General features: G+C 40.4%; 2 protein-coding genes across 2 annotated transcripts in view; both read right to left on the reverse strand.

The window, feature by feature from the left end:
* The window catches only part of TLL2 (tolloid like 2), a 131,525-nt gene extending 121,360 nt beyond the window's left edge, over window positions 1-10,165 (reverse strand). Inside the window, 1 exon segment of the mRNA XM_034663052.1 lies at window positions 3,082-10,165. Within this exon segment, the coding sequence (XP_034518943.1) occupies window positions 3,082-3,274 (193 nt within the window). The 5' untranslated portion in view covers window positions 3,275-10,165.
* Window positions 10,166-10,616: 451 nt separating this feature from the next.
* Window positions 10,617-24,202, reverse strand: part of TM9SF3 (transmembrane 9 superfamily member 3) — a 65,946-nt gene continuing 52,360 nt past the window's right edge. Inside the window, exons 12-16 of the mRNA XM_034663612.1 lie at window positions 21,851-21,919; window positions 18,700-18,846; window positions 17,869-17,952; window positions 17,453-17,529; window positions 10,617-11,964 (exon numbers count right to left, since the gene is read on the reverse strand). Of these exons, the coding sequence (XP_034519503.1) occupies window positions 11,897-11,964; window positions 17,453-17,529; window positions 17,869-17,952; window positions 18,700-18,846; window positions 21,851-21,919 (445 nt within the window). The 3' untranslated portion in view covers window positions 10,617-11,896. The remainder of the gene's footprint in view (window positions 11,965-17,452; window positions 17,530-17,868; window positions 17,953-18,699; window positions 18,847-21,850; window positions 21,920-24,202) is intronic.

Raw genomic sequence — 24,202 nt, forward strand, 5'->3', positions numbered from 1 at the left:
CTATTTGTAAAGAATCTAAATATATAGGAGGCCCTGCTTTAAGCACTTTAATCTATTAGGAATCATCCTCATTTATAAACAAGGACACTAAGGCACAGAGAAATTAAGGGTCTTGCCCAAGGCCACACAGAACGTAAACGGCAGAGGAAATGATAAAATTCGTAAATGGTAAAATGGTAAAAAAAAAAAAATGGTTTTAAAAATGATGGGGGCACCTGGGTGGTGCAGTCGTTAAGCGTCTGCCTTCGGCTCAGGGCGTGATCCCAGCATTCTGGGATTGAGCCCCACATCAGGCTCCTCCGCTAGGAGCCTGCTTCTTCCTCTCCCACTCCCCCTGCTTGTGTTCCCTCTCTCGCTGGCTGTCCCTCTCTCTGTCAAATAAATAAAATATTTAAAAAAATAAAAAATAAAATAAATTAAAAAAATAAAAATGGTAAAAGTGGTGAAATGGTAAATAGTAAAATAGTAAATGGTGAAACACTTATAGTTTGTTCAGTCTCTGAGGGGCTGAGCTGGAAGCAAACATCATAGAACCACAGAACACTAAGTAGGAAAGAGCCAGGGGCACAAATTCAAACACCGGCAAGGTGTGAAGTGGCCACAGGGCAAGACAACTGACAGATGTGGACCACGAGAACCAGCTCCCTGGGCCTGTCGGTTTGCAACCCTAAGAAGTCTAACCACCTTATCCTGCAGATGAGCAGCTGATACCCAAAGAGGAGGGGACTTGTCTGACATTACACAGCTCCAAGAGGCCAGGACCAGATCCAAGACTCTCCTCTCTGCACTGTGTCTGGAGCGTAATGGAGGCCCCCGCTCAAGAAAGGGTAGGTGGGAGGTGTTTTAGGTTCGAAGCCCTGAAGCCCTCCTTCTAGGCAGAGGAGCCAGAAGTTAGGACGTGACTGGGATAGGATGAGAGGCTGCTTCTAAACATTTCGTTTAAACGTGGAACCAAGAAACTCAGTGTTCCCCCTGAGCCACCAGGCATGTCCTTCCATTGAGATCTCAGTGCCCTGGTGAACTGCTTTTTGTCCTTCCAGAAGGCTTTTCCTAGCTCAGGGAATTTCCAGAAGTTACGGACAGACTGCGATGTGACCTTTTCCCCAGGTCTCCCTTGCCATCGCCCTCTTCTGGCCACTCTTAGAATGAGCACAGCTTAAGGAGAGGCCAAGGCGATGGAACATCAGGGCTGGCTGTGTAGCAAGTCTGGAGCCGGCTGAAACCCAGCTCTGGAGGTCCTCTGCTCTCCAGCCCTGCCCGCCCATCCCATCCTGTGTGTGAAGAGTCACAGAAGACGCACGCCCTGCTTATCTAGCATGTTCTGCAAAATTATTGGACAAAAACGAGGCCTCAAGAGGCAAACCTGCGACTGCGAGCTGGGGGGCTCTGCCAGACAGACCTATGCCTCTTTCACCCGGATTTACAGCACCCAGACCAGCACCGGGCATACCAGAGGTGCTTAGTATATCCCTGAACAGACTGATGGCTTCCCGAGTCCAGGCCCCAGCTGCCCACATTGCTTCCCAGAGGCCCCAGCAGACATCCAGCAGAGCTCAGGATCTGACAGGTTCACGGGATGGTTGATTCATCCCCTTTGGCGCCCGCCCCATTTTCACAGCCTCAGTGTCTGTCTTTTCTAGGCAAGGCGACCACCATTCCAACAGTGCTCCAGGGACTTCTCCCTGGTCATGGGCTGGGTCCCGTGACGAACTGAGATACCTCAGTCGGGAAATGGTACTTACTGGCATTTTCTCAAATGACCCAGGAACCAACACTTCTGCCCACCTTCCTAACTCAGAGCCCCACCAGGTGCAGCAGTAGGTGGGTATTCTGCAGGACTATTCCTGCAGGGTAAGACCAGGCCCCTCAAGCCTGGTTTGAACTTCAGCCTTCACAAGATTCTCAGGTCTCACAGCCTCTGGGCCCTCTCACCTCCTAGCGACCTGGTCTTCCCCAGACTTCGCCGAGTTCTGATCTGTCCGACCCCAACCTTGCCCATAGCCCCTGCAGTAACAATACAGATCATTACAGGACCATCTCATTATTCCATTTGCAGAAAATTTCTCCCCAAATCATGAGACCTCCTATAATTACTGTCCCCAATTTAGAGATGAGGGAACTGAGGCTACCAGAGGTATCCAGGGAATGAAGAAGTGGGGCCACTGTCCACGGCGCTCCCCCAGTCCCAACCGACCACACAGCACTGGGAGAGGAGGGAGGCCGCGCTCTCCGCTCCGTGTGTCATCTCTGCGGGCCGCCGGCTACCCGCCAGGAGCGGTGAAGCGGGCCTCCCAGCCCACGCTCCCCTCGGTCCCGGCCGCTCGGAGCTCCGCAGACTCGCGGGCTCTCTGGAACCTGCGCTCGGGCCCCCGCGGCACTGACGCCCGGAGCGCTCGGGCTCGGAGACCACGCCCCTCGGGACACAAGAGCCGGCTGGTGGCTCGGGGCAGGGAGCCCCGGCGCCCGGGGCCGAATGTGCTCCAGAAAGCCCCGCGCGTCCCGGGGCGCCGCTTCCTGAGGGATTAGAGCACCTGGCGGCTTCCATCTCCGCGACCCCCAGGCCCGGACCACGCTGAGGGGGCTACAGGGAACTTAGCGGAACTCGGGTCACGCGCATTCTCCTTCAGCTACCACTTTCCCTGTGCCCGCCGTGCAGCTTTTCGGGTTTTGTTCTTCTCTTCCCAAGAGCAGGCACGAGATCTCGGGAAACTTTGCGCACAACTTGCAAACGCGGGGAAACCGGGGCCAGGGCTCTCTCCCAGCCGGGGAGCGGCGCGCCCAGACCGGCGCGTGCGGCGGCCGCTAGTGCGGAGCACCTGGCTGTCAGGCGGCCGGGCGCCCGCCCTCCTCCGCTGTGGGAACGCTCCCGAGGCTGCCACCCGGGGCGCGCCGCAGGCCCGCGGCCGGGACGTCCCAGCCGGAGTGCATTGTTTTCCCGGGGAGCCGGGGAATCTCGGGGGAGGGGAGGGAGACCCGCCCCACAGACGGTAGCGCAGGCTTGCCCACCACTCATTTGCATTTCAAAGGCAAACTTCTGCCGGACTTCCCGGCGGCGGCGGCGGCGGCGGCGGCGGCACCTACCGGCTTTGCACGGGTCGTGGTAATGCTCCAGCTGCTGCTCCGCGCCCTCCTCGCCTTCCAGCGCCGAATAGTCCGGGGCGGCGTCCGAGAGCTCCGCGAGCCCCCCAGCGTCGCGGGGCATTGGTGGTAGCAGCAGCAGCAGGAGAGGCAGCAGCAATGGCCCCGGGACCCCGAGAGCAGTCGCCAGGGGCATGGTTGCGAGGGACCGACGGAGACCGAGGGAGTTGCGTGCACGGAAAGCTCCGCTCGGGCCAGAGACCGTGAGCACGGGCAGATCGGCGGCTGCGCGGCAATTACGCGCGGCTGCCCGACATGGCTCGGGCGCGGAGCGAGCAGAGCGCGGCGTCGCGGTCCGCGTCGGGGCGCCCAGGAAGCCGCCGCTCGCAGCTACTTGCCCGGCGGCCGAGGCTGCGGCGGCTGCGACTGTGGCGGTGGTGGCGGTGGTTGGAGCAGTGGCCGCTCCGCCCCTCTCCACCCGGGCTGGACTACACAGCCCTCGCCAGGGGCCCCGGGCAGCCAATCACTCAGACGCCCGAGGCGAGGCCCCTCCTCTTCCCGGCACCTCCGCAACTTCGAGGAAGGGGAGCGAGGTGAAGATGGGGAAGGCAAGGACTGGGGGCCCGCGGAGCTCCCATCGAGCCGAGGGCGCCCTTTTCCGGGCGCCACCTGGGCCTCTGGCCCCCGAGAACGCTGCTCCTGATACCAAGGCTGGACTTCCCGCCTTGTTTTATTGGCAAAACTCACTTTACAACTCCATGATGCACACGTGGGCGAAGGCAGGCAGCAGGGGTTGCGGCTCCGAGCTCTGGACCAGGAGCCGGGTGTGAGCGGTCCGCGTCGTTACCAATCGGCTCTCCGCTTTCGGACAATCGTTTCTCTGTAGGAATTAAGTTATCTTCTCGCTGGTTAGCTTTCCGCTCAGAAAAAAATCAAAGATTACGATTCTCTCAGCTTTCTCAACATCCCTCGTCCTGCCATGAAGGACGCTTCCTGCAGCACCCGCCTCACCTAATGTAGCGGTTGGTGATACAGATGCCTTAGGGGAAGAATTATTTTAAATGACAGATTTCCCCTCTTGGTGACCCTATCCTTTAGCAAAACTGTAAGATCTTCATACAGGCAAAAAGATTGACAAATGAACAGCTGTACGTGCTATTTGTGTTAAATTACAGACATGTTTTTATTAAATAAGCCACTCACCAGTAACTTGATGGAATAAAAATGACCAATTTCTGAAGTCTGGTTATTTTTTGCCAATTAAAAACATATGTCCAAATAACTTAAGAGAATAATCAAGAGATATTTGAAATCCACTCCCACGTTGTACCTTAAATGTAAAAATTGTCAGAACTGAGCCATGTTGGCTTATAGACGTAAAAAGTACTATTACCATGAGGCATTTCAAAGACCTTTTTATGCACGCAAAATTGCCCTAATCAAGTAAAACACACCAATGTGTAGAGATTTTTCAGCCTCACACCCAGTAGAATCTTTTTTCATTTAAACTGCAAGCAAAAAATGAACTAAACTTCCTTTTGGGTTTCCACATGATTTCACAGCCACTAATGAAGAACTAGCTGACAGCGAGTCCAGAGCTGGGCTTTACATACAAGACTCTAATTTCTTCCATTATGGTAATGTCTCATCTATTAACTAGGATAACAACTCCTCCAAACCAGTAAAGGTTTAAAACTTAACTGCTGGAAGGTGGCTTTTGGGTATTTTGTCTTCACCCTTAGAAAGAAATCCAAGTTGACCCTGTTTCATCATCGAATGGGCACATACAGAATGGAGCCAGATTGGGCAAGAAGATCTGATTTGGAACTCCTAAGTGAGAGAAAGAATCTGGGGGGAATGGATGCCACCAAATGGCAGGGAAGAGGCCAAGTGGCCATTAAATAGGCAATAGGTGTGGGAAGGGGTTGAATGGCATTTCTGCCTGAATGCTGGAAGGAGTCAAACCCAACGCCACAGTTCCCTGCACTGAACCCAGTGAAGGTCACCACCTGTCAGTAGACAAGTCCACAAAGTCAGTATCTAAAAAGCCTAACAAACTTCTGTGACACTTCCAGGTCTCCAGATGGCACTAGGCAAACAGCCAACTGGCTTCCTCATTAGCAGGGAATTCCTCTGGAAAGTAGGACATTACAGGAGACCTCCTGTACAAGCCCTGAGATTGTGAGCTTTTATTGCCTCTAGTCCCCACGTGGTGAGTAGCTGCCACGTCTTCTCACCAACAGTCTGCCCAAATATTTTGAAGACAGTGGTGCTCCTGAATAAGCAGTCTGCAGTTTTATGTCAGAAGCCTTGTTTTGCTGCTACTTTGGCTCTCAAACAACAAACAGCAACAAAAATTTGGATCACAGTATTGAGACGTTAGGTAGGAAGAACTGAAAAGGGATGGTTAATAATTTTTATCGGTTCTATAGTGCCTGATTTCACATACTACTTTTATATATATTAAACACTGTGGATTCACACAATTTTTAAAATATGTATTTTTAAATTTAAATCCCATGGGAAAACTAGACGTAGATTTAGAATAAAAGGCTTTATGCTCTAAAGCTGCTCAGCGTAGTTTCATTACATCCGTAATCATTCATAATTTTTGTGGGTTTCCTCCCCCATAGCTCATGGTCCTGTGGAAAACCTGCCAAGTGGATACAAGCTTCTCCCCGTTTAGTCAGATGTCTATCCTCCACCCAACTCATTCCCCCTATTTCCCTATACCCAGAGCAGCCCAGTTCTCTTGCAGCAGCTCTCATACCCCTCCACAACCCCTAAGTTTTATTCTCAACTGCTCCACACAGGCCACTTTCTCCTCATTCTGCCATTCCAGGCCACTACACATCATCGTCATCTCCTCCAAAGTAGGGAGCAGAACCTTTAGAATAAAGCAGGCACTCTCATCTGCTGGCTCATTCCTTTGTTTACATTACCACTGAGAAGGCACTCTGAGTTCCCTAGAGGCGATTAACAATATTTAAGTTACAATCTTTATCAGCTGTTCAAAACCCATTCATTGTAGCTCTTCTCCAAAACCTTTATCCGAGCTCCTCTGACACACCAGACGTTACCACCCACCATGAGGCCTTCCTTTCACACTTCCAGCCTTGGCTCCTTCCACCTCTGTACACTCTCCACTCTTGTTGCATTAAACACCTTGCAATCACCCTAACAGAGCCTTGATGCTCCACACCTCCATGTTTCCCCCGGAGACAACTTGATAACCACACAGCCTGCATCCTCACACCAACACCTATTGTAACAGCTTACCACACTTATGACACTTACCTCCGTATGTCTGTCCTACGTGACTGACCTATAACCAACTCCAACCTGGAATCACCTTCCATATTTCACTCTCTCGACCCTCCCTCCTGTCAGTGACCTTCAAGGTTAAGTCCCATAATCTTAGTAGCTTAGACTGAGACTAAGAATAACCACGACATTGGCCAGTTAAAATGACTTACATCAACTTCTCCCTACAACCATCTCCTCCACTTTGTAAATTCGAAACTTGTATCACCTTAAACATGCAGAGTTTTTAAAATGACTTAAAATACATTTGTAGACCATATTACCACTGACTCCACATGTCCCACTGGAGGCACATTCCCCCTTTTTCTAATATTAAACTGTAGATTAACAGTTTAATAAAATAGTTCTCACTTTGAAATCCAGAAGCTGGCTGTATAACAGAGTCCTTTAGACTCCCAATTTTCCAACCACATAAAAATTGTTCTTTAGAGATCAAAAGTAATCCAAATTTGTACTAACCCAAACTATCTGCCCAACAGGAATTGTCAAGTATAGGTATTAAGTGAGGCAGCTAATAAAATCAGGGGAAAAACTGAACTGAGAAGGTTGACAAGGATTTAAATAACTAGTTAAAGCTGGAGACGAAAAACAGAAGTACCAATAGACCTGGAGAAATTAAGTACTGATTTTGAGATAGTGCAGTAGAGACAAGCCCTCACATTCGTATAGAATGTGGTCTTTATTATCTGCTCCGCAGGCTGGAGAGGTGGCATCCCCATTTCACAGTGACAGTGGTCAAGAGGACCCTAATCTAATCTTGATTACTTCCAGCCTAAAATATACTCTTTGGCTGCTCTAGCTTCTTCTCTAGAATATGTAGTGGTCTACCCTGTCAGCTTCACAGAAGGGTTGTGAGGGAACACAGGTGGCACCGCTTTGACTAGACAATGTATGATCAATCAGAACGACAGGCATGGGGGTAGTGGGGTTTGAGTGTAGGAATCAGCTTGTACACAGAAGTCAAAAGAATGAAAATAAAAGAGAAAAATAATTTTGTAAAGACGAACCTTATTCATTGTAACGTTCTTTCAGCATTCTGTATATTTTTTTTTTCAAAGTAAGTTGGGGGAAAAATCAAATCTTAAATTTTGAATCCTTCATCTCGGGGGTCAGCTGGCTGTAGCCCATTGGCTGTTTTGTTGTTGTCAGTTTGGAAAACAGCCATGCTCACTGGTTTCTGTACTATCTACTCTGGCTTTTGTGCTACAATGGTAGAGTAGCTGCCATCTGGCTCTCAAAGCCTCAAAGATTTCCTATCTGCACGTTACAGCAAAAGTTGGTGGACTCCTGTTTAACTGTGGAAGGCTTTCAGTAATCCCTTCAAATGCATGCCAGTAATGGGTTATTCCTTATGCCTGGTGCACTTGTTTCAAAAAGGAAAGAAATAAAGCATCCAAGGAAAGTACATTTAACTTTTTATTATTTTAAAAATCCAACTTCAGTTAGATTAACAGACTAGATTAGAACCTCAAATGTATTTGATACAGTATATGCTGGGTATCTACTACTAAAAAGCCAGTTGGAATATGACCTACACAAACCAAAGGTGGGTACAAAATGAAGTAATCATCAAGCAATAACTGTTTCCTTCCCACTGGTACCAACTGCCCGTGCTCTGTGGGGGTTTATAGGTTCAAATTTGACACAGATGAAAAGCCCTAGTGGGACTGCTTTTCTGCGTATACTCTCTTGTCCTTCAAAACAGAATTCCATGTTATTTGTTCCTTGCCTTAAAGATCTTACTTAGAACATTTATAATTTTCAAATGACCTAACCTGAGGAACTGAGGTAAACACACAAAATACTGCCTTGTCTGTCAGTTATCTGCACGTCTAGTTCACCAATACACATGAGCACCTTTCACACCAGTTTGTTTCCACTTCCTGATACAGTAAAATAAAAACTTAATTTTTTACTTTTGTCTTTGCACAATTCCACCTACAGCTCCAATAAGAATGTCAACTCAGATGGCTCTCAGAAAAGGCTCATAAGAGAGAACTAGAGTTATTCCTCATACTGAATTTAAATCTTATAAAATTTCTGCAGCTTTATGTTCACTTTCTGATCTATCCTACCTCTAAATCTAGTCTATTTCTGTACACACTTCCAAACAATCTTTATAAATTTTCACTGCTCTGATCTCTTTAACATCCTGATTGCTAAAATATAGCTTCTTAACCATGGAATTTTTATGAAGATACAAAACATTAACTAATACTTGCGTTTTTATACGTCACTGCTCCTATTTGTTACATGTTCCAATAAATCAATAGACTGAAACACTAAGACATGCTGAAATCTAAACTTAAAACCCAGATGGAATTGCAGTGTATAGATTACAAATACTTTTCTTTGCCAGAATTTATATACAGAAGCTCTTCAGTATGTAGCTTCTCCTGAACAAGTTATATTAATACATTTATTTTCTTTTTTACATTTGTAAAAATTCAAGGAAATCTTAAAGGAATATTATTTGCAAGACATTTGGCATAAGGTGGTTTGTAAACATTTAGGAAACAAAAGCTTTAACAAACAATACAATTTATGGATAAACCCTAAATAAAATGGATTTTGGAAGAACTGGAATTTGCAGCAACCACCCTTATAAAGAGATCCAACCACTGTCAATGGAAAACACCCAATCATACCATTCACTAGGTTCAGATATCATCAGCACAGTACAATAAATTCTGGATGGGGCTTGATTTGTGGTCAAACTTCGTACAAATTAGGAGCCCAACATGATATACCAAATAATGCTTCACCATAGTTCCAGCCATTCCATTTCCACTTTATCCTACCCTGGTACTAGGATTGATGAATAATGAGGCCAATTTGTACTGTCGCTAAATTTCAGGAGAAGCATGCTTACAGATACAAGGAGAAAGTTTATCCTTAGTTTCCGATACTGTTCAAAGCATCAGTTGATAAGATGAGCAAATAATGTTAACAAATGAAAGACAGATACACAGCATTAATGGGGTGGAAGAACCTCACCCTTTAATTAACTTAGTATTTTATTCTACCACTCTGTAACTCAGGCCTACGGAGGTAAACTGTTTGTGGATTATGTCTTCTTCAAGACACACACATGGCCAGCCCCTCCATGAAGGCATAAACCAATACATGTTTTCTAAAGGACCTTCAAGGAAATTTGTATTCATTTTAATGACACAATATATCTGGAAATTAGAAAGCTTTTTTTCACTGAAGATTCCAAAGGACTTGAAATACAGCTCAATTTAGTAAAAGGAATTGGTATACCTGAAAGCAGCTAAAGCACTCATTTTTTTAAAACCTTACACCTGGCCTGCAAGATTCATGAGAAACAGATTTCATTTTACTAAGACAAAAGCTTGCTGTCCAATTGATCCTCCATCAGACAGACTATATGTTGTTGTAATTACTTTACATGTAGTTAAAAGTTATATTATGTAAGCCACTAAATACTGACGTTCAGTTTCTTTTCTTCTAAGATCTTAAAGGCAGGTGAGAAGGAAGAGAAAATGGAAGAGCCAGTAGACTGCATTTAATTTAACATTTTGGCTTGAAGAAGGATTGACCTACAGCTTCTGATCAAAATCCTGTTTGTTCATGTCAGCCATACTTAAGTGGTAAGAAATCAAACTTTTCACTCTTTATAGTCCTTACATACCACATTATAGGATGCAGAGTCAATTTATAGAAACATATTTTGTAATGAAAACAGCTTATGTAACTATAAATGGCATCAGTTTCACATTAAAGTTTAAATACAGCGGTTTTGAGTCTTTCTAAAAATACCAATATACAGTATTGTTTTAGGTGGTCATTTGCATAGCAAACTATTAAACTAGAAACTCAATGGTTCTAGGAAAACTTCACATTATGGACAGTTCCAGAAAGATTTATTCAAAATTAAATCACTTCTCTTAGAAAACTGTAACCTTTATTTGCTCATCCAATAGTAAAGCTAACCACTTTTACCCCATCCCCACTTTACACAGTACACCAACCTGAACAGATTTTGTGCCACAATCTAATTCGAAAGTCTTATCATTTACTTTGTGACCATACTGGATAATCTAGATGTAAGCAAGTTTGGGGATTTTAAGGTATGGATCTCCTGTATTAGAAAAGCATAGTTTACACTATATTTAAAAAATTGCATTGAGTAATATTGCCTTTTGAAAAGATATCTTCAAATTGCAAACACATCTATTTTCACAAAACAATTTGGTCAGGAAAGTTTATTTTAACATCCTAAAGCAGTAATGCTTTAGATGTTACTTAAGTGCCCCAGACAGGATTAACAAAATTGAATGTTTCTAAATTACAAATTTAGCTCCGGTAGGAGTCTCCGAAAAGAAACAGAAGAAAACAATCTCCCCTCCCAAAGGAAGTATGACACACATTTTGAAGAAACCCCAATGTTTCATGCAGTGGTAGGCAAGATGTAAAAAGCCACCCAAATTCACACATTTCTACACCAATCATCATCAGAAAAAAGTACTTCGTAGTCAATCTGTACATCCAAATGCATTTGAGAATCTACACCTACGTTACATTATTTAATGTTATATACATTTATTACCCACCCCCCTTGTTTTTAATAATTTCTTATGTAAAACCTTCATTCAAACCCAAAAAAGATGTAAGACTAACTTGGGGGAAGGAAAAAGATAATCACTTTAGACATTCAGTTAAAATGTAGTTTATCTAAATCTCAAAATGTTTAATAAAAACAAATATCTTCTCCATTTAACACTTTGCTTTCTAACTGTACAGTAAATTGTATTATAGAGAGTACACCTCTATCTTCAAACTGTATCTTCTTTGGATGGAATTAGGATGGAACTGAATAGTTTTAAGATAAATAAATGGGAAGTTGGTCCAGCTAAGATGACAGCAGATATATTACATGCAGGATTTAATATTTTTTTAATTCTCTTAAAAAAAAAAAGGATGCAGTTGGATTGGGAAAAACAAAAAACAGGTCAAAAAGAACCCAGATTTGATATATAAAAATGTCCCACAATAGGCTGATGATGGCAGTAAAAATAAGAGAAAAGAGTAATCTTTCTGGAACATCATTTTTCAATAACGTAGAAACACTAAGTGCCAGGAAGATTCTATTCATGTAATTTTAGCATCCAAGTTTCCCTCTATTTATTTTATTGGAACAAATGCTTTAAATAAACTATTTGTCCTCTTCACTGAAGAGAGCTGGTCTATTTCATCTTTAATAAGCTAGTTTTTGGGAAGATTAGCCATGTACTGTAGTAATGCCTACTGCATAAAATCCAAGCATTTGCTGTGAACAGTTGGAGAAAGCAGTCAGTAAGAACCTAGGATCAATGGAAATAGATGTTACTTTAAGCCATCCACAAAAGAGAGACCCACAGAGTACCCAGTGTGAAAGCCCAAATCTCTTCTTGCGCTTTTTTTTTCTGCTGTGCAAGTTCCACCCCTATGAAAGAGTAACTGATCCGAAGTTCCAGGTTTTCTTGGGTCTCTAGTCAATTTTCACATTAGTATAGATTTTTCGGACAAAGGCACTTGTTCCCATGTAACCAATTGCTCCTGCAAAGATAAAATAAGACATTTTGAAACAAATACACACAGGGCAGGATCCATCATTACAAATACTAAATGCTCTCTGCTCTGGAAAGTTATTCTTTTTTCAAGATAACATCTATTTATGTTAGTATTTGCTCTGAACTTATTAAAATTGTATCATTTGTTTTGCAAATCACCTATTATTGTCATATACCAAGTTAGACCTGATGTGATATTTTTATAACTAGGTATCAGTTATTACATGTATAATAACTATATGAATTAAAATACATCATTTACAAAGCAAGAATAATTTGATAATGGTAAAAATTTGTTAGATGAAAAAAACATGTATTTTTACAATTTGAGCATAAATTATTCTAGGTCATTTAAACCATTTTTTAACATGTTTTCCAAATCATATGATACCTAATGGAAGTAAGAAGTGATGGGATTCTCTCAGAAAAGGACTAAGAACCATGGCCCAATGGCATCTGAAGCTCTAAAGAGGCATTTTCTGGTGGAATTTTTATCTTTAAATTATAGAAGCTCTGTGGTTGGTAAAAAGAAGATATATTTGAGGAAATAGATGAAAGAGACAGGTACGTAGGTCAGGAGTTGTGAAATGTTTTGAGTAATTAGCCTCAAATGAGGCTCAAAACACCAGAAAGCAAGGGATTTGTCTGTTTTGTTAAATTAAGTATCTATCTTCTATACCTTAGAGAGTACTTGGCACATGATAAAATACTCAATAAATATTTGTTGAATGAATGAATGAACTGGATAGCTCTTCACTGCAAATTATACTAAGGGATCCTCAAAACAAGACAGCTAGTCAATCAAGTCATAGAGAAGATTCTCCATTGGATTTAGAAATTTACCATCCGACCCCAAAAGTAAATCTTCCATAAGTTAATAATCACACACACACACACCCCTAATTAGTGTCACTTATTTACCCAACTGGTGTATATAAGGAAAGAAATAAGTCTATGCTGCCTTTCCTATATATGTACTTCAAGGTACCAAATGGCTGATGAAAAGAAGTTTTGCCTTAAAGAAGCACCCCAGCAAAAAATATAAAAGGAACAATAGAGTTAGAATATTATAAATGCCAATGCATTATTTGAACTAGGCAATAATTATCAATGGCTGCTAACTTCACAGAAATAACCAGTGCCTCCTGGTAAGTTTACAAACCCGTATTAAGCACTGTTGGACAAGTATTCCTGAGTATGATCAGGCCTATAGTTCTAACTACCCCTTTAGAGGAAATACGGGAAGAAACACATAGAGAAACATTAAATGACACCTCAGCAAAATTCAGAGTGTGGAAAACACTGTAGAAATTAAAACAAACAAAAATTCAAGTTTCTTAAATAAATTACAAGGAAAAAGAAAGAGAACATCAGTAGATTAAAAGAACCCTAAGAAACATTTTAACCAGGGGGCTGGGTGGCTCAGTTGGTTAAGCATCTGACTTTTGATCTCAGCTCAGGTCTCGATCTCAGGGTTGTGAGTTCAAGCCCCATGTTGGGCTCCATGATGGGCATGGAGCCTATTTGAAAAAAAAACATTTTAACCAAGCAATGCATGAGCCTTAATTAGATCCTGATGCAAACAACTGTATTAAAAAAGACATGGGGATGGGTGGGGTAATTGTGAATACTAACTGAATATTTGAGCACATGAAGGAATTATATACATGTATATACTGAAATGTAATTATTATATAACTATGTATCATTATAAATATTATTATGTCAGTATATAATTGTTATACAACTACATTATAGTTATTATATGTACACACACACATATATATGTACTGAAATATTTACAGTTAAAAATGACATGAGGCCCAAGATTTATATCAGAATAAGAGGGATAAGGTGGGATTATGAATAAGACAAGATTGGCCATGAATTGATAATTACTGATATTAGGTGGTACATGAGGACTCAGTGTATTTACATATTTTTCATTATATATATATATATAATTGTCCCTCTTTTTGCATATATTTGAAAATTTCCCATAATTAAACACTAAAAGTATTTTTTAAAGATTTTATTTATTTATATGACAGAGAGAGAAGGGAGAGAGAGCACAAGCAGAGAGAGCAGCAGGCAAAGGCAGAGGGAGAAGCAGGCTCCCCACTGAGCAGGGAGCCCGATGCAGGGCTCAATCCCAGGACCCCGGGATCATGACCTAAGCCGAAGGCAGACGCCTAACAGACTGAGCCACCCAGGTGCCCATAAAAGTATTCTTAAAACCCACCAAGAAACAAAGCAAACCTATTTCCAATTATTTTTGCAATTAATAAATATTTATAATATTAAGTAGTTATATTACAATTACACTTGGAAATAGTGATAATTCATTCAGAAATAGTTAGAAAAGAAGTCCTTACAAAGCAAGGAAAAAGACTATTCAATTTGTAAACAGAAACCTAAATTCTAGAACATAAAAAAATCTATAAAATTTTAACTAGAATCAAAAATTTAACTGGCCTAACATCACACCAGTCCAATAACCAAACCTAATATTCCAGACTTATAAAACATTGGTCCCCCCTGAGCAGAGATATGCTTAAAAGCAGAACAGTATCATCCTAGAGAATAATTTTTCCTAATCTTATGAGTATCTCAAGAATAAGCATATAAAAATATGACTTTATAAAAGGAAGATAGTAAATATGCTCTCTAGAAATGTAAATGTCTTGAGAATAATAGAGATACACTTTTAAACTTAATTTCCTTAAAACTAAAATGCTATGATCAAAATATGAAAACTATAACAATCTATTTCCACCTTAACACATTTTTTCCTACATTAAAAAAATCAATAAATATTTTTATTTCAATTACTGACTAAAAAAGCATTTTAGCAATATAACCTGACAAGCATGTACAATTTTTGCATTATGGTGACATTTTAATCAGTTCATCTGAACTGTTTTCTCCCCCCAAACCCGCCAAAATAGATTAGCACTGAAGGCACATATACCCATTAAAGAAAAAATGCTGGGACACTGCCAGAACAGCAGGGAACTGTAAATGTGCCAAGATTTTCAGGCAGCAAGATGAAATTTCAACAGGAGAAGCACTAAAAAAATGAGCTAAGTTCAATTCCATTTTCTTTGTAAATGTCAAGATATTATCTCTCTAGGTCTTCCTAAGATCACATATTCAATCAAGAAAAAAAATTTAACCCTCTGCATAATCTCACAATTCTATACATCACTGAATGCTGGTGATAATCAAGAAAGATCTCATATTAAATAAAGAGGAGTTCGAGGAGCAACATTCTGAAGGAAGGAAGGCTAATAATAATGCTAAAGGGAATTTTTTTTTTAAGATTTTATTTATTTATTTGACAGAGAGCCAGACAGCAGCGAGAGAGGGAACACAAGCAGGGGGAGTGGGAGAGGAAGAAGCAGGCTCCCAGTGGAGGAGCCCGATGTGGGGCTCGAACCCAGGACCCGGGGATCACACCCTGAGCCGAAGGCAGACGCTTAACGACTGAGCCATCCAGGCGCCCCTAAAGGGAACTTCTGATTGCCTGAGATAACACAAGGATGTTCCCATGTGATACAAATCTAGTTTTAACCTGCAGATCCTAGTCCTCTTCCCTCAAAGTTGGTTAACTAATTATCACAGGGAAAGGTCATCACAGCATCTACAAATAAAATATGTGATCATATTATAGAGAACTGTCCCTCCTTATAGCTTGTGAAATTAGTTTTACGACTTTATAGTCAATGTCATGTGTGTGTGTGTGTGTGTGTGTGTGTGTGTGTGTACACGCACATGATCATGTACACGGTATATATACATGGGACAGATTTTAAATGACATAAAACATTTGTTTTACAGTGTAAAACATAATAATTTGATATATGTATATATTGTGAAATGACCACCACAATAAATTTAATTAACATCATCACCTCTCATAGCACATAGTTATGATTTTTTTTCTTATGATGAGAACTTTTAAGATCTAATCTCTTAGCAGCTTTCAAATATACAATATTGTTAACTGTAGTCACCACACATGCCTAGAACTTACTCTAGGAAGTTTAACCTTCTGCCCACCTTCACCCATTTTGCCCACACTCCTAATCCTCCAGCCGCCCCCCCTTGCTTCTGGGTAACCACCAACCTATAGAACATACTCTTTTGGTAGAGGAAAAAAGCAATCTCGGTACCCCAAAGGGCCACAAATGTCATACCAGAACCTAGCCTTTAACAAGATTATATCTTCCTTATTCTATTGCCTACCCTATAGCTAAAGATGGAACTACCAAAAAAAAAAAAGTCAACAGCAAATAAAAGAGAAAGGAGAAGGGTCTGAATTATAAACTATCTGGAAATGTTTCCACAGTGATTAGTCCTTAAGCCTTGCATCATTCCTATGGGGTAACTAGGGAATGAGCCTCATTTATGAAGTGAAAACCTGAACCAGAAGAAAAGTAAGTTACTTGTATGACTCAACACAACCCTGTGAGGTAGGTGTTACTTCTGTTTTGCAAATGTGAATGTTGAGGAAGAAAGGTTAAATAATTTGGCCAGAGTAACACAGCTATTCAGTAGGGGCACCGGGATTTGTACCTAGAACTAACTGACCCCAAAAGCGCCAGCTCTTCCCAATCCCTGCCATATCTCCCACAAAACTCAGTCTCTCCTAACACCTGCATTACACTTGTGCTTTACACACGCTACTACGACAAAGAACTACTGTGAAAGATATGCCCATTTCACAGATGAGAAGATGAGATTTAGAGAGCTCAATATGACTCCCCATGGCCACAAAAAAGCAGCAGGGAGATTTAATATGGGTCTCTCAGGCTATCACGTCCATGCCCTTTCCTTTTATCAGGTTGCTTTCAAACTTTATTTTCTAGGTATTTCACACATGTTAGAGACTCTATCATATGGTGATAACTATTACTGCTTCTATTTAATGGAAGATTGTGATAATCCCAAAACACAGTGGTATTATCCTCATTTTACAGAGTTTGGAGAGCTTGGAGAACTGGATCAAGATACAGAACATACAGGCGGCACAGCCAGAACTTAAACCCAGTCTGCAGAAACCCAAGTGTGTACTTAAAACCCAGACACTGCCTCTCGGACATGGTTATCTCTATGAACAGTCTTAGAAACTTCCAAACAGGAATCATTCAGCCAACACCTTAACCTGTTTACATCATTATCTTTTCTAAAGAGACTAAGCTTAAAAAATGACCAAATTTAAACATGAAAAAGAAACTAATTGTGGTACAGAAGACAGTGCAATACAGAATTATTAGGAACAGAACATTAAAAAAGAGTCAATGATGAATTTTTGAGGAATAGTCAAAAGGACTGAAATCAAGAAATAAACTCCTGAATTTATTTTGTTGTTCCTGATCAAGCAACAGAATGTAAGTTTCAACTACTATATTTTTCTGTTTCTAAAAATGTCAAAGATTTACTCATGATATTCCAAAAATTTCAGAACTTACCACACATTATCCCCAAGGCTGTGCTAAATACCGCCATATATCCAAAGTAAAATGATGTTTGAAATAAGCCATACATTCTGAAATAAGACAAAAAACATATATAGTATATCTGTTTTTACTTTCAACAGAGGGCCTTAAATTCTATTTATTTCTTTTTAAAAATTGAAGTACAGTTAGTTGACACACAATGTTACATTAGTTGCAGGTGTATACACAGCGATTGGACAACTTTGATGGGACAAGTCTATACATTATGCTGTTCTCCCCACAAGCGTAGCTACCATCCATCACCATACAGTGCTTATGACGATACCACTGACTATATTCCCTATGCTCTACCTTGTATTCTTAAATTCTGGCATTTAAATGACAACTTTAGTTTCCTAAATACAAAGTGAGAAAATGTCTCCACTTACTTTGTTTTGAAAAAATAGTAGTAAAAGGAGTACATGTAAACATAGATCGCAGTTGATGCAGCAGAGAGAAAACTTGTCCATTGCCTGAAAAAAGGTAACTCTTGAATGAATGGCACTGAAACAGACTTTACAACAAAGAATTTCATAAAAACATCCTTGAAAATTCTATAGATTTAAAAACAAATGCATGTAGGGGCATCTGAGTGGCACAGTTAATTAAGCAGCCAACTCTTGATTTCGGCTCAGGTCATGAGCTCGGGTCATGAGATCGAGCCCTGTGTTGGACTCTGCCCTGGGCGTGCAGTCTGCCTAATATTCTCTCCCCCCCTCTCCCTCTGCCCCTCCCTCCAAACCGTCCCTCCGCTCCGTGTTCAAGCTTGCTCTTTCTCTCTCTCTGTAAAACAAATATATCTTTTAAAAGATGGGTATAGATGGCATTTAAATATATCAACAAGGAGAAAGCCTAAGAACTGGAAAGAGAGATCCTGAATTTTGTCAGATGCCCTATTATAAGTGACCTTATATAAACCACAGCCTTTTTCAGAACTGTCTTCTTTTGTTCAAAACGCAGCAATGCTTCCTCATAAAGTTCTTAGCACATCAAACACTTTGTAAAAATATATAACAGTGACCATTATGAGTACAAACACTTTTTTTTGGCTGATTATACTTTTCCTCTAACATCTTCATCTTTTTTATAACTAAAAAGATTTCCTATACTAAGGAGCAAAATTTCTATACAGATCTTTTACTCTACTTAATACACTTTAAATGGCATTTTACTTGAAAATACAGAGTACCTTGAGGTTCCTTCCCAATCTAAGTACTTACCACCTATAATCCTCTGCATTTAGTAGAAAGTATGTGCACACGATGGTCACACAGACAGTCACAATGCACAGGATGACCAGCACCAGCATCATGAAGCCATAGACGTAATAGATCTTATATGCCCAGAAAGACGTGAAGATGAAATACCTAAATAAAATGCAATTTTTTGCTTTATTTTTGCTTTATTTTGCTTTATTGCTAAATTTATTGCTTTATTCTTGAAGCTCACCCCGTTTTTGCTAAATCTCACATCTTAGTTCTCACTTTCGTCATACTTAATTCTCAAATTATTTTCTTTCAAGTAACTTCCAACTCTCTTACTCTTTTTTATCTATTAAATCCTCCAAAAATCTCTCAAAAATATTTTCTTGGATAATCTTTCAAGAACAGATTTTTTAGTAGGGCATTCATCTCTAAGCAAACTGAATAAATTAGAAGCTTAAAGGAGTAAAATGTGGCAAAGAAAAATGAAAATAGCTAAAAATTCATATCTGTAAAATAAAGACAATTCCCTCATTCTTTCATTTTTTCTGGATGCAACACTATTCAAGCAATGTATTTTATACTTTATAAAACACCTTAGTAAATTTTTTAAAAAGTAGGTTTGATAGAGTAATAACGTACAAAATTACGAAAATAAAAATAATTAGAAAAAGAAGCCTAAAGGAGCTTCCTGCTGTTTTTGGAGGACAGCAAGAGGTGGCATTAACATTTTACATGAAGAACAAGACTCTCACTCTAATTCCATTCCCCAAGTCATCAGTAGAAAAGGGTCTTTTAGCCTCTTTTCTTTTTCTTGTTCTCTTCTGTTTAGCTCACTTATTTGTCACTCATTCTTTCAACAGATATTTAGAGGCCCTACCACATGTCAGAGAAGCAATGAGAACAGAACTGTGAAGATGACACAGTCTCTCCTCCACCCTCAAGGACATTACCGTAAGAGGGCATCACCAGTAAGAAGGTAGTCATGATGCTCCATGACATGTGTTTTATCAATGCACCTAAGAGGGGCATCTTACCGCTTTGGTTAAGTGGGGTTCTGGGGAGAAGAGGTAGTGAGAAGAATCAAATAAGGCATGTGGGGTAAGGGGAGCCAGAAGAATGTTCCAGGAATAGGAAGAGCAAAGGCAAAGCTTACACATAAGGGAATTCATTGTATTTAGAAAAACTCAGAGAAACTGAGTATGGCTAGAACTTCAAGTGAAGGGGTAAGAACTAAGAGATGCGGCTGGAGAAGAGAATGAGGCCAGATCCTACATTATGAAGATCTTTACTGGCTATGTTATGGGGTTGGCACCTTACCTCAATGAAAATGAAGAAAAGTCTTTAATAAAGAAGTGATGTGATCAGATTAACACCTTAAAAAGATCACTGTGGCTACCAAGAGGAGAATGGGCTTGAGGGTGGTCAAAACAGAAGAGAATTTAAGGATACAGCAGAGAGGCTATCTAATGGAATGGAGTACTTGAGAAAGCAGGAAGAGATGTGATTCAGAAAGTACCGGGAACAGGGGTAGGATGGAAAAATAGAGGTCAAGTCAGGGTGAGGATACAAAGGCTACAAAGTACCAAAGAGGCTCCTGAACCGGCTTTATTAAACCACAGCTAGAGTGACACACACTCCAGTCCCTCTATGGTACTAATACCCACAGCACATTCACAGCTGGTAGGTGACCACCAGGGGTGGCCCAAATCTATGTCAATTGTGCTTGTTAGTGTAATTAGATAGTGTAATTGAATATGGCATGCACCAATACACATGACAGCAAAAAGGATGCATGATTTCTATGAACATTATGCTGAAAGTTTTGGAGAAATTTAATAAGGTGAGTCACTTAAAACAACATGAAATTAGGTATGGGTGAGACAACTATGAAAATCTGGGAGAGAAATGTATAAATCTAGAAGGATTCTGCACTTAGAATGTTTTTGGTTTTTTTTTTTAAAGATTTTATTTATTTGACAGAGATAGACAGCCAGCGAGAGAGGGAACACAAGCAGGGGGAGTGGGAGAGGAAGAAGCAGGCTCATAGCAGAGGAGCCTGATGTGGGGCTCGATCCCATAACGCCGGGATCACACCCTGAGCCGATGGCAGATGCTTAACAACTGCGCCACCCAGGCGCCCCTGCACTTAGAATGTTTAAAACCGGTCTTAATGTTCTTGTTCCACTTTTAAAACGCTGGAAACACAGAAGATACATTATGAATGTCAAAGGGAAAATGATGGAAACATTGACTAGATATAAATCAAAGACTCTGGCTCTATATTTTTAAAAAATGAGTGAAAGATGTACCTTGAGTTAAGTTAAAATAAAATGTTATGTATGAATCTTTTAATAATTCCCTTACATGGGCCAACTTTCAATTAACCAGTTATCAGATCCAATCATGTCTGTTAAGGAGATGTCCATTATACAGGAAAGAATCAGCAGTGGGGCATTTGGAAATGTGTAAGGGAGTTCAGAGTAGTCACAATGACTGGCATTTTTGTGGGCAAGAACCAGAGGTATATGACTGCAGTTCTTGAGAAAGAAGTGTCTTGCCTAAAATGCAGAGAGCATTCCCATCAAGGAACACTGGGATACAAACTGAGAAAAGAAGACATATTTTGCAGTGGTGATCAAGGATGCAGGTATAAAGCATAGTACCTGGGCACCAGGTGGCATATCTTCCACCCACAAACACATACACATTTCCCAGCACTCCCGCAGGCCTCTATGCAAGGAGACCAGGAGTATATGTATCTGAAGACGTCAAAATCTAGACTGACTGGTAGGTAATGGTTTACCTAGTTCCCCAGGCCCTCAGAAATACTTTGAAAATATAATAAAAATCAGTAATTCCATCTATCATGCATGTAATCAAAGACTGGTATAGTAGTCTTTAGCATGCATTCTTTGATTTCTAAGGTCTCCTGTTAGGTGAGAAGGGTCTAGAATATAATACAAAACATAAATTTCACCCAAATACCTGAGACCACGCAGAAAACTGCTTTTAGGTAGATTATGTTAGATTCCTTTCTGGGAGCCATGAAATTAGCAGACTAACTGTTAGATGCCTTCCCATCTAATGATTCTACACCTACTCTAACTCCTAAATTCTATTATTACAATTATATCCCTCAAAAAATAAACACATTGCCACAACTTACATTTCAATAAAGATTGAGCCAAAAGGCAGAATTCCTCCCAGGCAAACAATAACTGCAGGCTCCATAAACCTGGAAAATATTAAAATTAGCAATAAACTTCTAGTATGATTTTCACATTATAATATATAAATCCAGATAATAGAAAGCAGATGCTTGGTACTTAAAAATAATCTAAGGGATAGAAACAAGCCAGTAAAAAGAAAAACAAAAATTCAAAGAGGTTACAATACAGAGGTAGCACTTCAAATCAGCCATAGGTTATAGTCAAAGTTCTTTCTGGCATAAGAGGCAGGTAAGAATTTGGGGAATAGAAATTCTTGCCACCAACAAACTCCGGAAAAACTCTTTAAGTATTTCCTTCTGTTCTACATCTCTCAACAACTTTTAAAAAGTTTATAGGCATTTATTTATAAAAAGCCATAGGAAAAGTCCTGAGAGCCCTATCTGAAATAATGTTTCCCAAATTGTGGCCTTGCCATCTCCTTGTTCATGCTTTCCTTGATTCAGTAATTTCTTTTCCTGTGAATTACACAATTAAGGTATTACAAGTTCTGGGTTACACTGGAGCCAAAGAGTGAATAAAAAATAAAATTAAAACCTCATTCATTCACTCAACAAACACATACTGATGCAATTGGTAATTCTCTACCTGGAATGCCTTTTCTCGTCATACTTCTCCTGTCAGCACTGGCTCCAGCATTCTCCCCATAAAGCCCTTCCCAAGTCTCCCAGAAAGAGGTAGGTCCTTCTCCCATGCTCACACTGCCTCTTGAACATACTCTGTGGCAGCACCTAACCACACTACCTGGAACTGTGTAATTACATACATATCATACCTCCCTAGATTATAAACTCTGGCAGGCAGAAGCTATTCATCTAGGTATTCCCCGTGCCCAGCATAGTATCTGGCACATAAGATATGAAACTACTATCTCTGGGATAAACAAACTAAAAAACCAAGAAGAGGGGAGCACCAGGGTGGCTCAGTCAGTTCAGCATCTGACTCCTGGTTTTGGCTCAGATCATGATCTCATGGTCATGAGATGGAGCCCTGCATCAGACCCCATGCTGGGACTGCTTGAGATTCTCTCTCCCTCTCCCTCAGCTCATCCCCCCCTTCCACGTGCATGACATATATGCTCTCTCTAAAAAAAACAAAAACTGAGAAGAAATTGAAGAGTCTGAAAGCTGAAAAAAAAAAAAAAACAAATCTTAAAAACCATTTAATCTAGTTTTCTTTCCTCCTTTTATAGGAATCCAAGACCCATAGAGGTTAAAAAATGATCTGCCCAAGATAACATAATCAATGAGAGCCAGATCTAGTATTCAGATTTTAGATCCCATGTAACTATATATGGAAAATAAAGATACACATGAGCCTTCCTCCAACTAGCTGTGACCCATGGTTTGCAAGGTCACGTGTTGTTCCTTCCTCTCTTTCACCAGCCCTAGTGACCTAAAGTCTAATCTTGATTTGAAAGAGAAAATGGACTTTAAAAAACAAACTACAGAAGTTCTCACAATTACCAATCTAAAAAAAAAAGGAACATGGACAATCCTAAGACTAGAACAGATCACCCTCCTTTAAACTATACGTGCTATTTTTACTCAGCCTCCATTTCTATAAATGACCTCCAAGTATACAAAAGACGGTATATGTAAGTATCTGAATATAAATTATGTCTATTAATAAGGTAAAATATCTAGGAACAAGGGCTTTTCAATATACATCCCTTATTATGAATATACAGAGTCTAATGTGCAGCTATTCCTATGAGATGGAGGATGTAATAAGTGTATATATGGTAAGATTGTTCTATTTTTGTCTGCTAGTAAGAATCAGGAAAATGAAGAATGCAGACTAGCATAAATCAGCACTAAAACATTTAATTTACTAATTTTAAAAGGCAATATATTTATACAAGTTCACATTTAGTTCAAATTTGAATTACGAAATTTAGAAATATAACATATTAATGACATCCCATTTTATGTCTGGAATTTGAAAAAATACAAATTAAGTTAAAAATCCATCAAGAATCATATTTTCAAAGTTGATCAGTCAAATAAACTCTAAACTATGTGTATACTGCTGCAATTAAAGAATCTCTTCAGCTGTTTAACAGAAATACTCATCATCCTTGGTCAGGATTAATCTTGAATTCTGGGAGGTCCTCAAGAACACATTTTGTGCATAAAACGTGACGGAATGTATTTGAGAGATCCTATACTATCCCTGAAGTGAAGACAAAGAATATTAAGTCAGTAAATTGTAACTGGTCTTAGTCCTAATTCATCTCTCAACTGGTACGATATATGTGGTTATAAATATGTGTCAGTGTTATTTAGAAT

This window comes from Ailuropoda melanoleuca, chromosome 6, assembly GCF_002007445.2.
Source record: "Ailuropoda melanoleuca isolate Jingjing chromosome 6, ASM200744v2, whole genome shotgun sequence".
Taxonomy (NCBI): domain Eukaryota; kingdom Metazoa; phylum Chordata; class Mammalia; order Carnivora; family Ursidae; genus Ailuropoda; species Ailuropoda melanoleuca.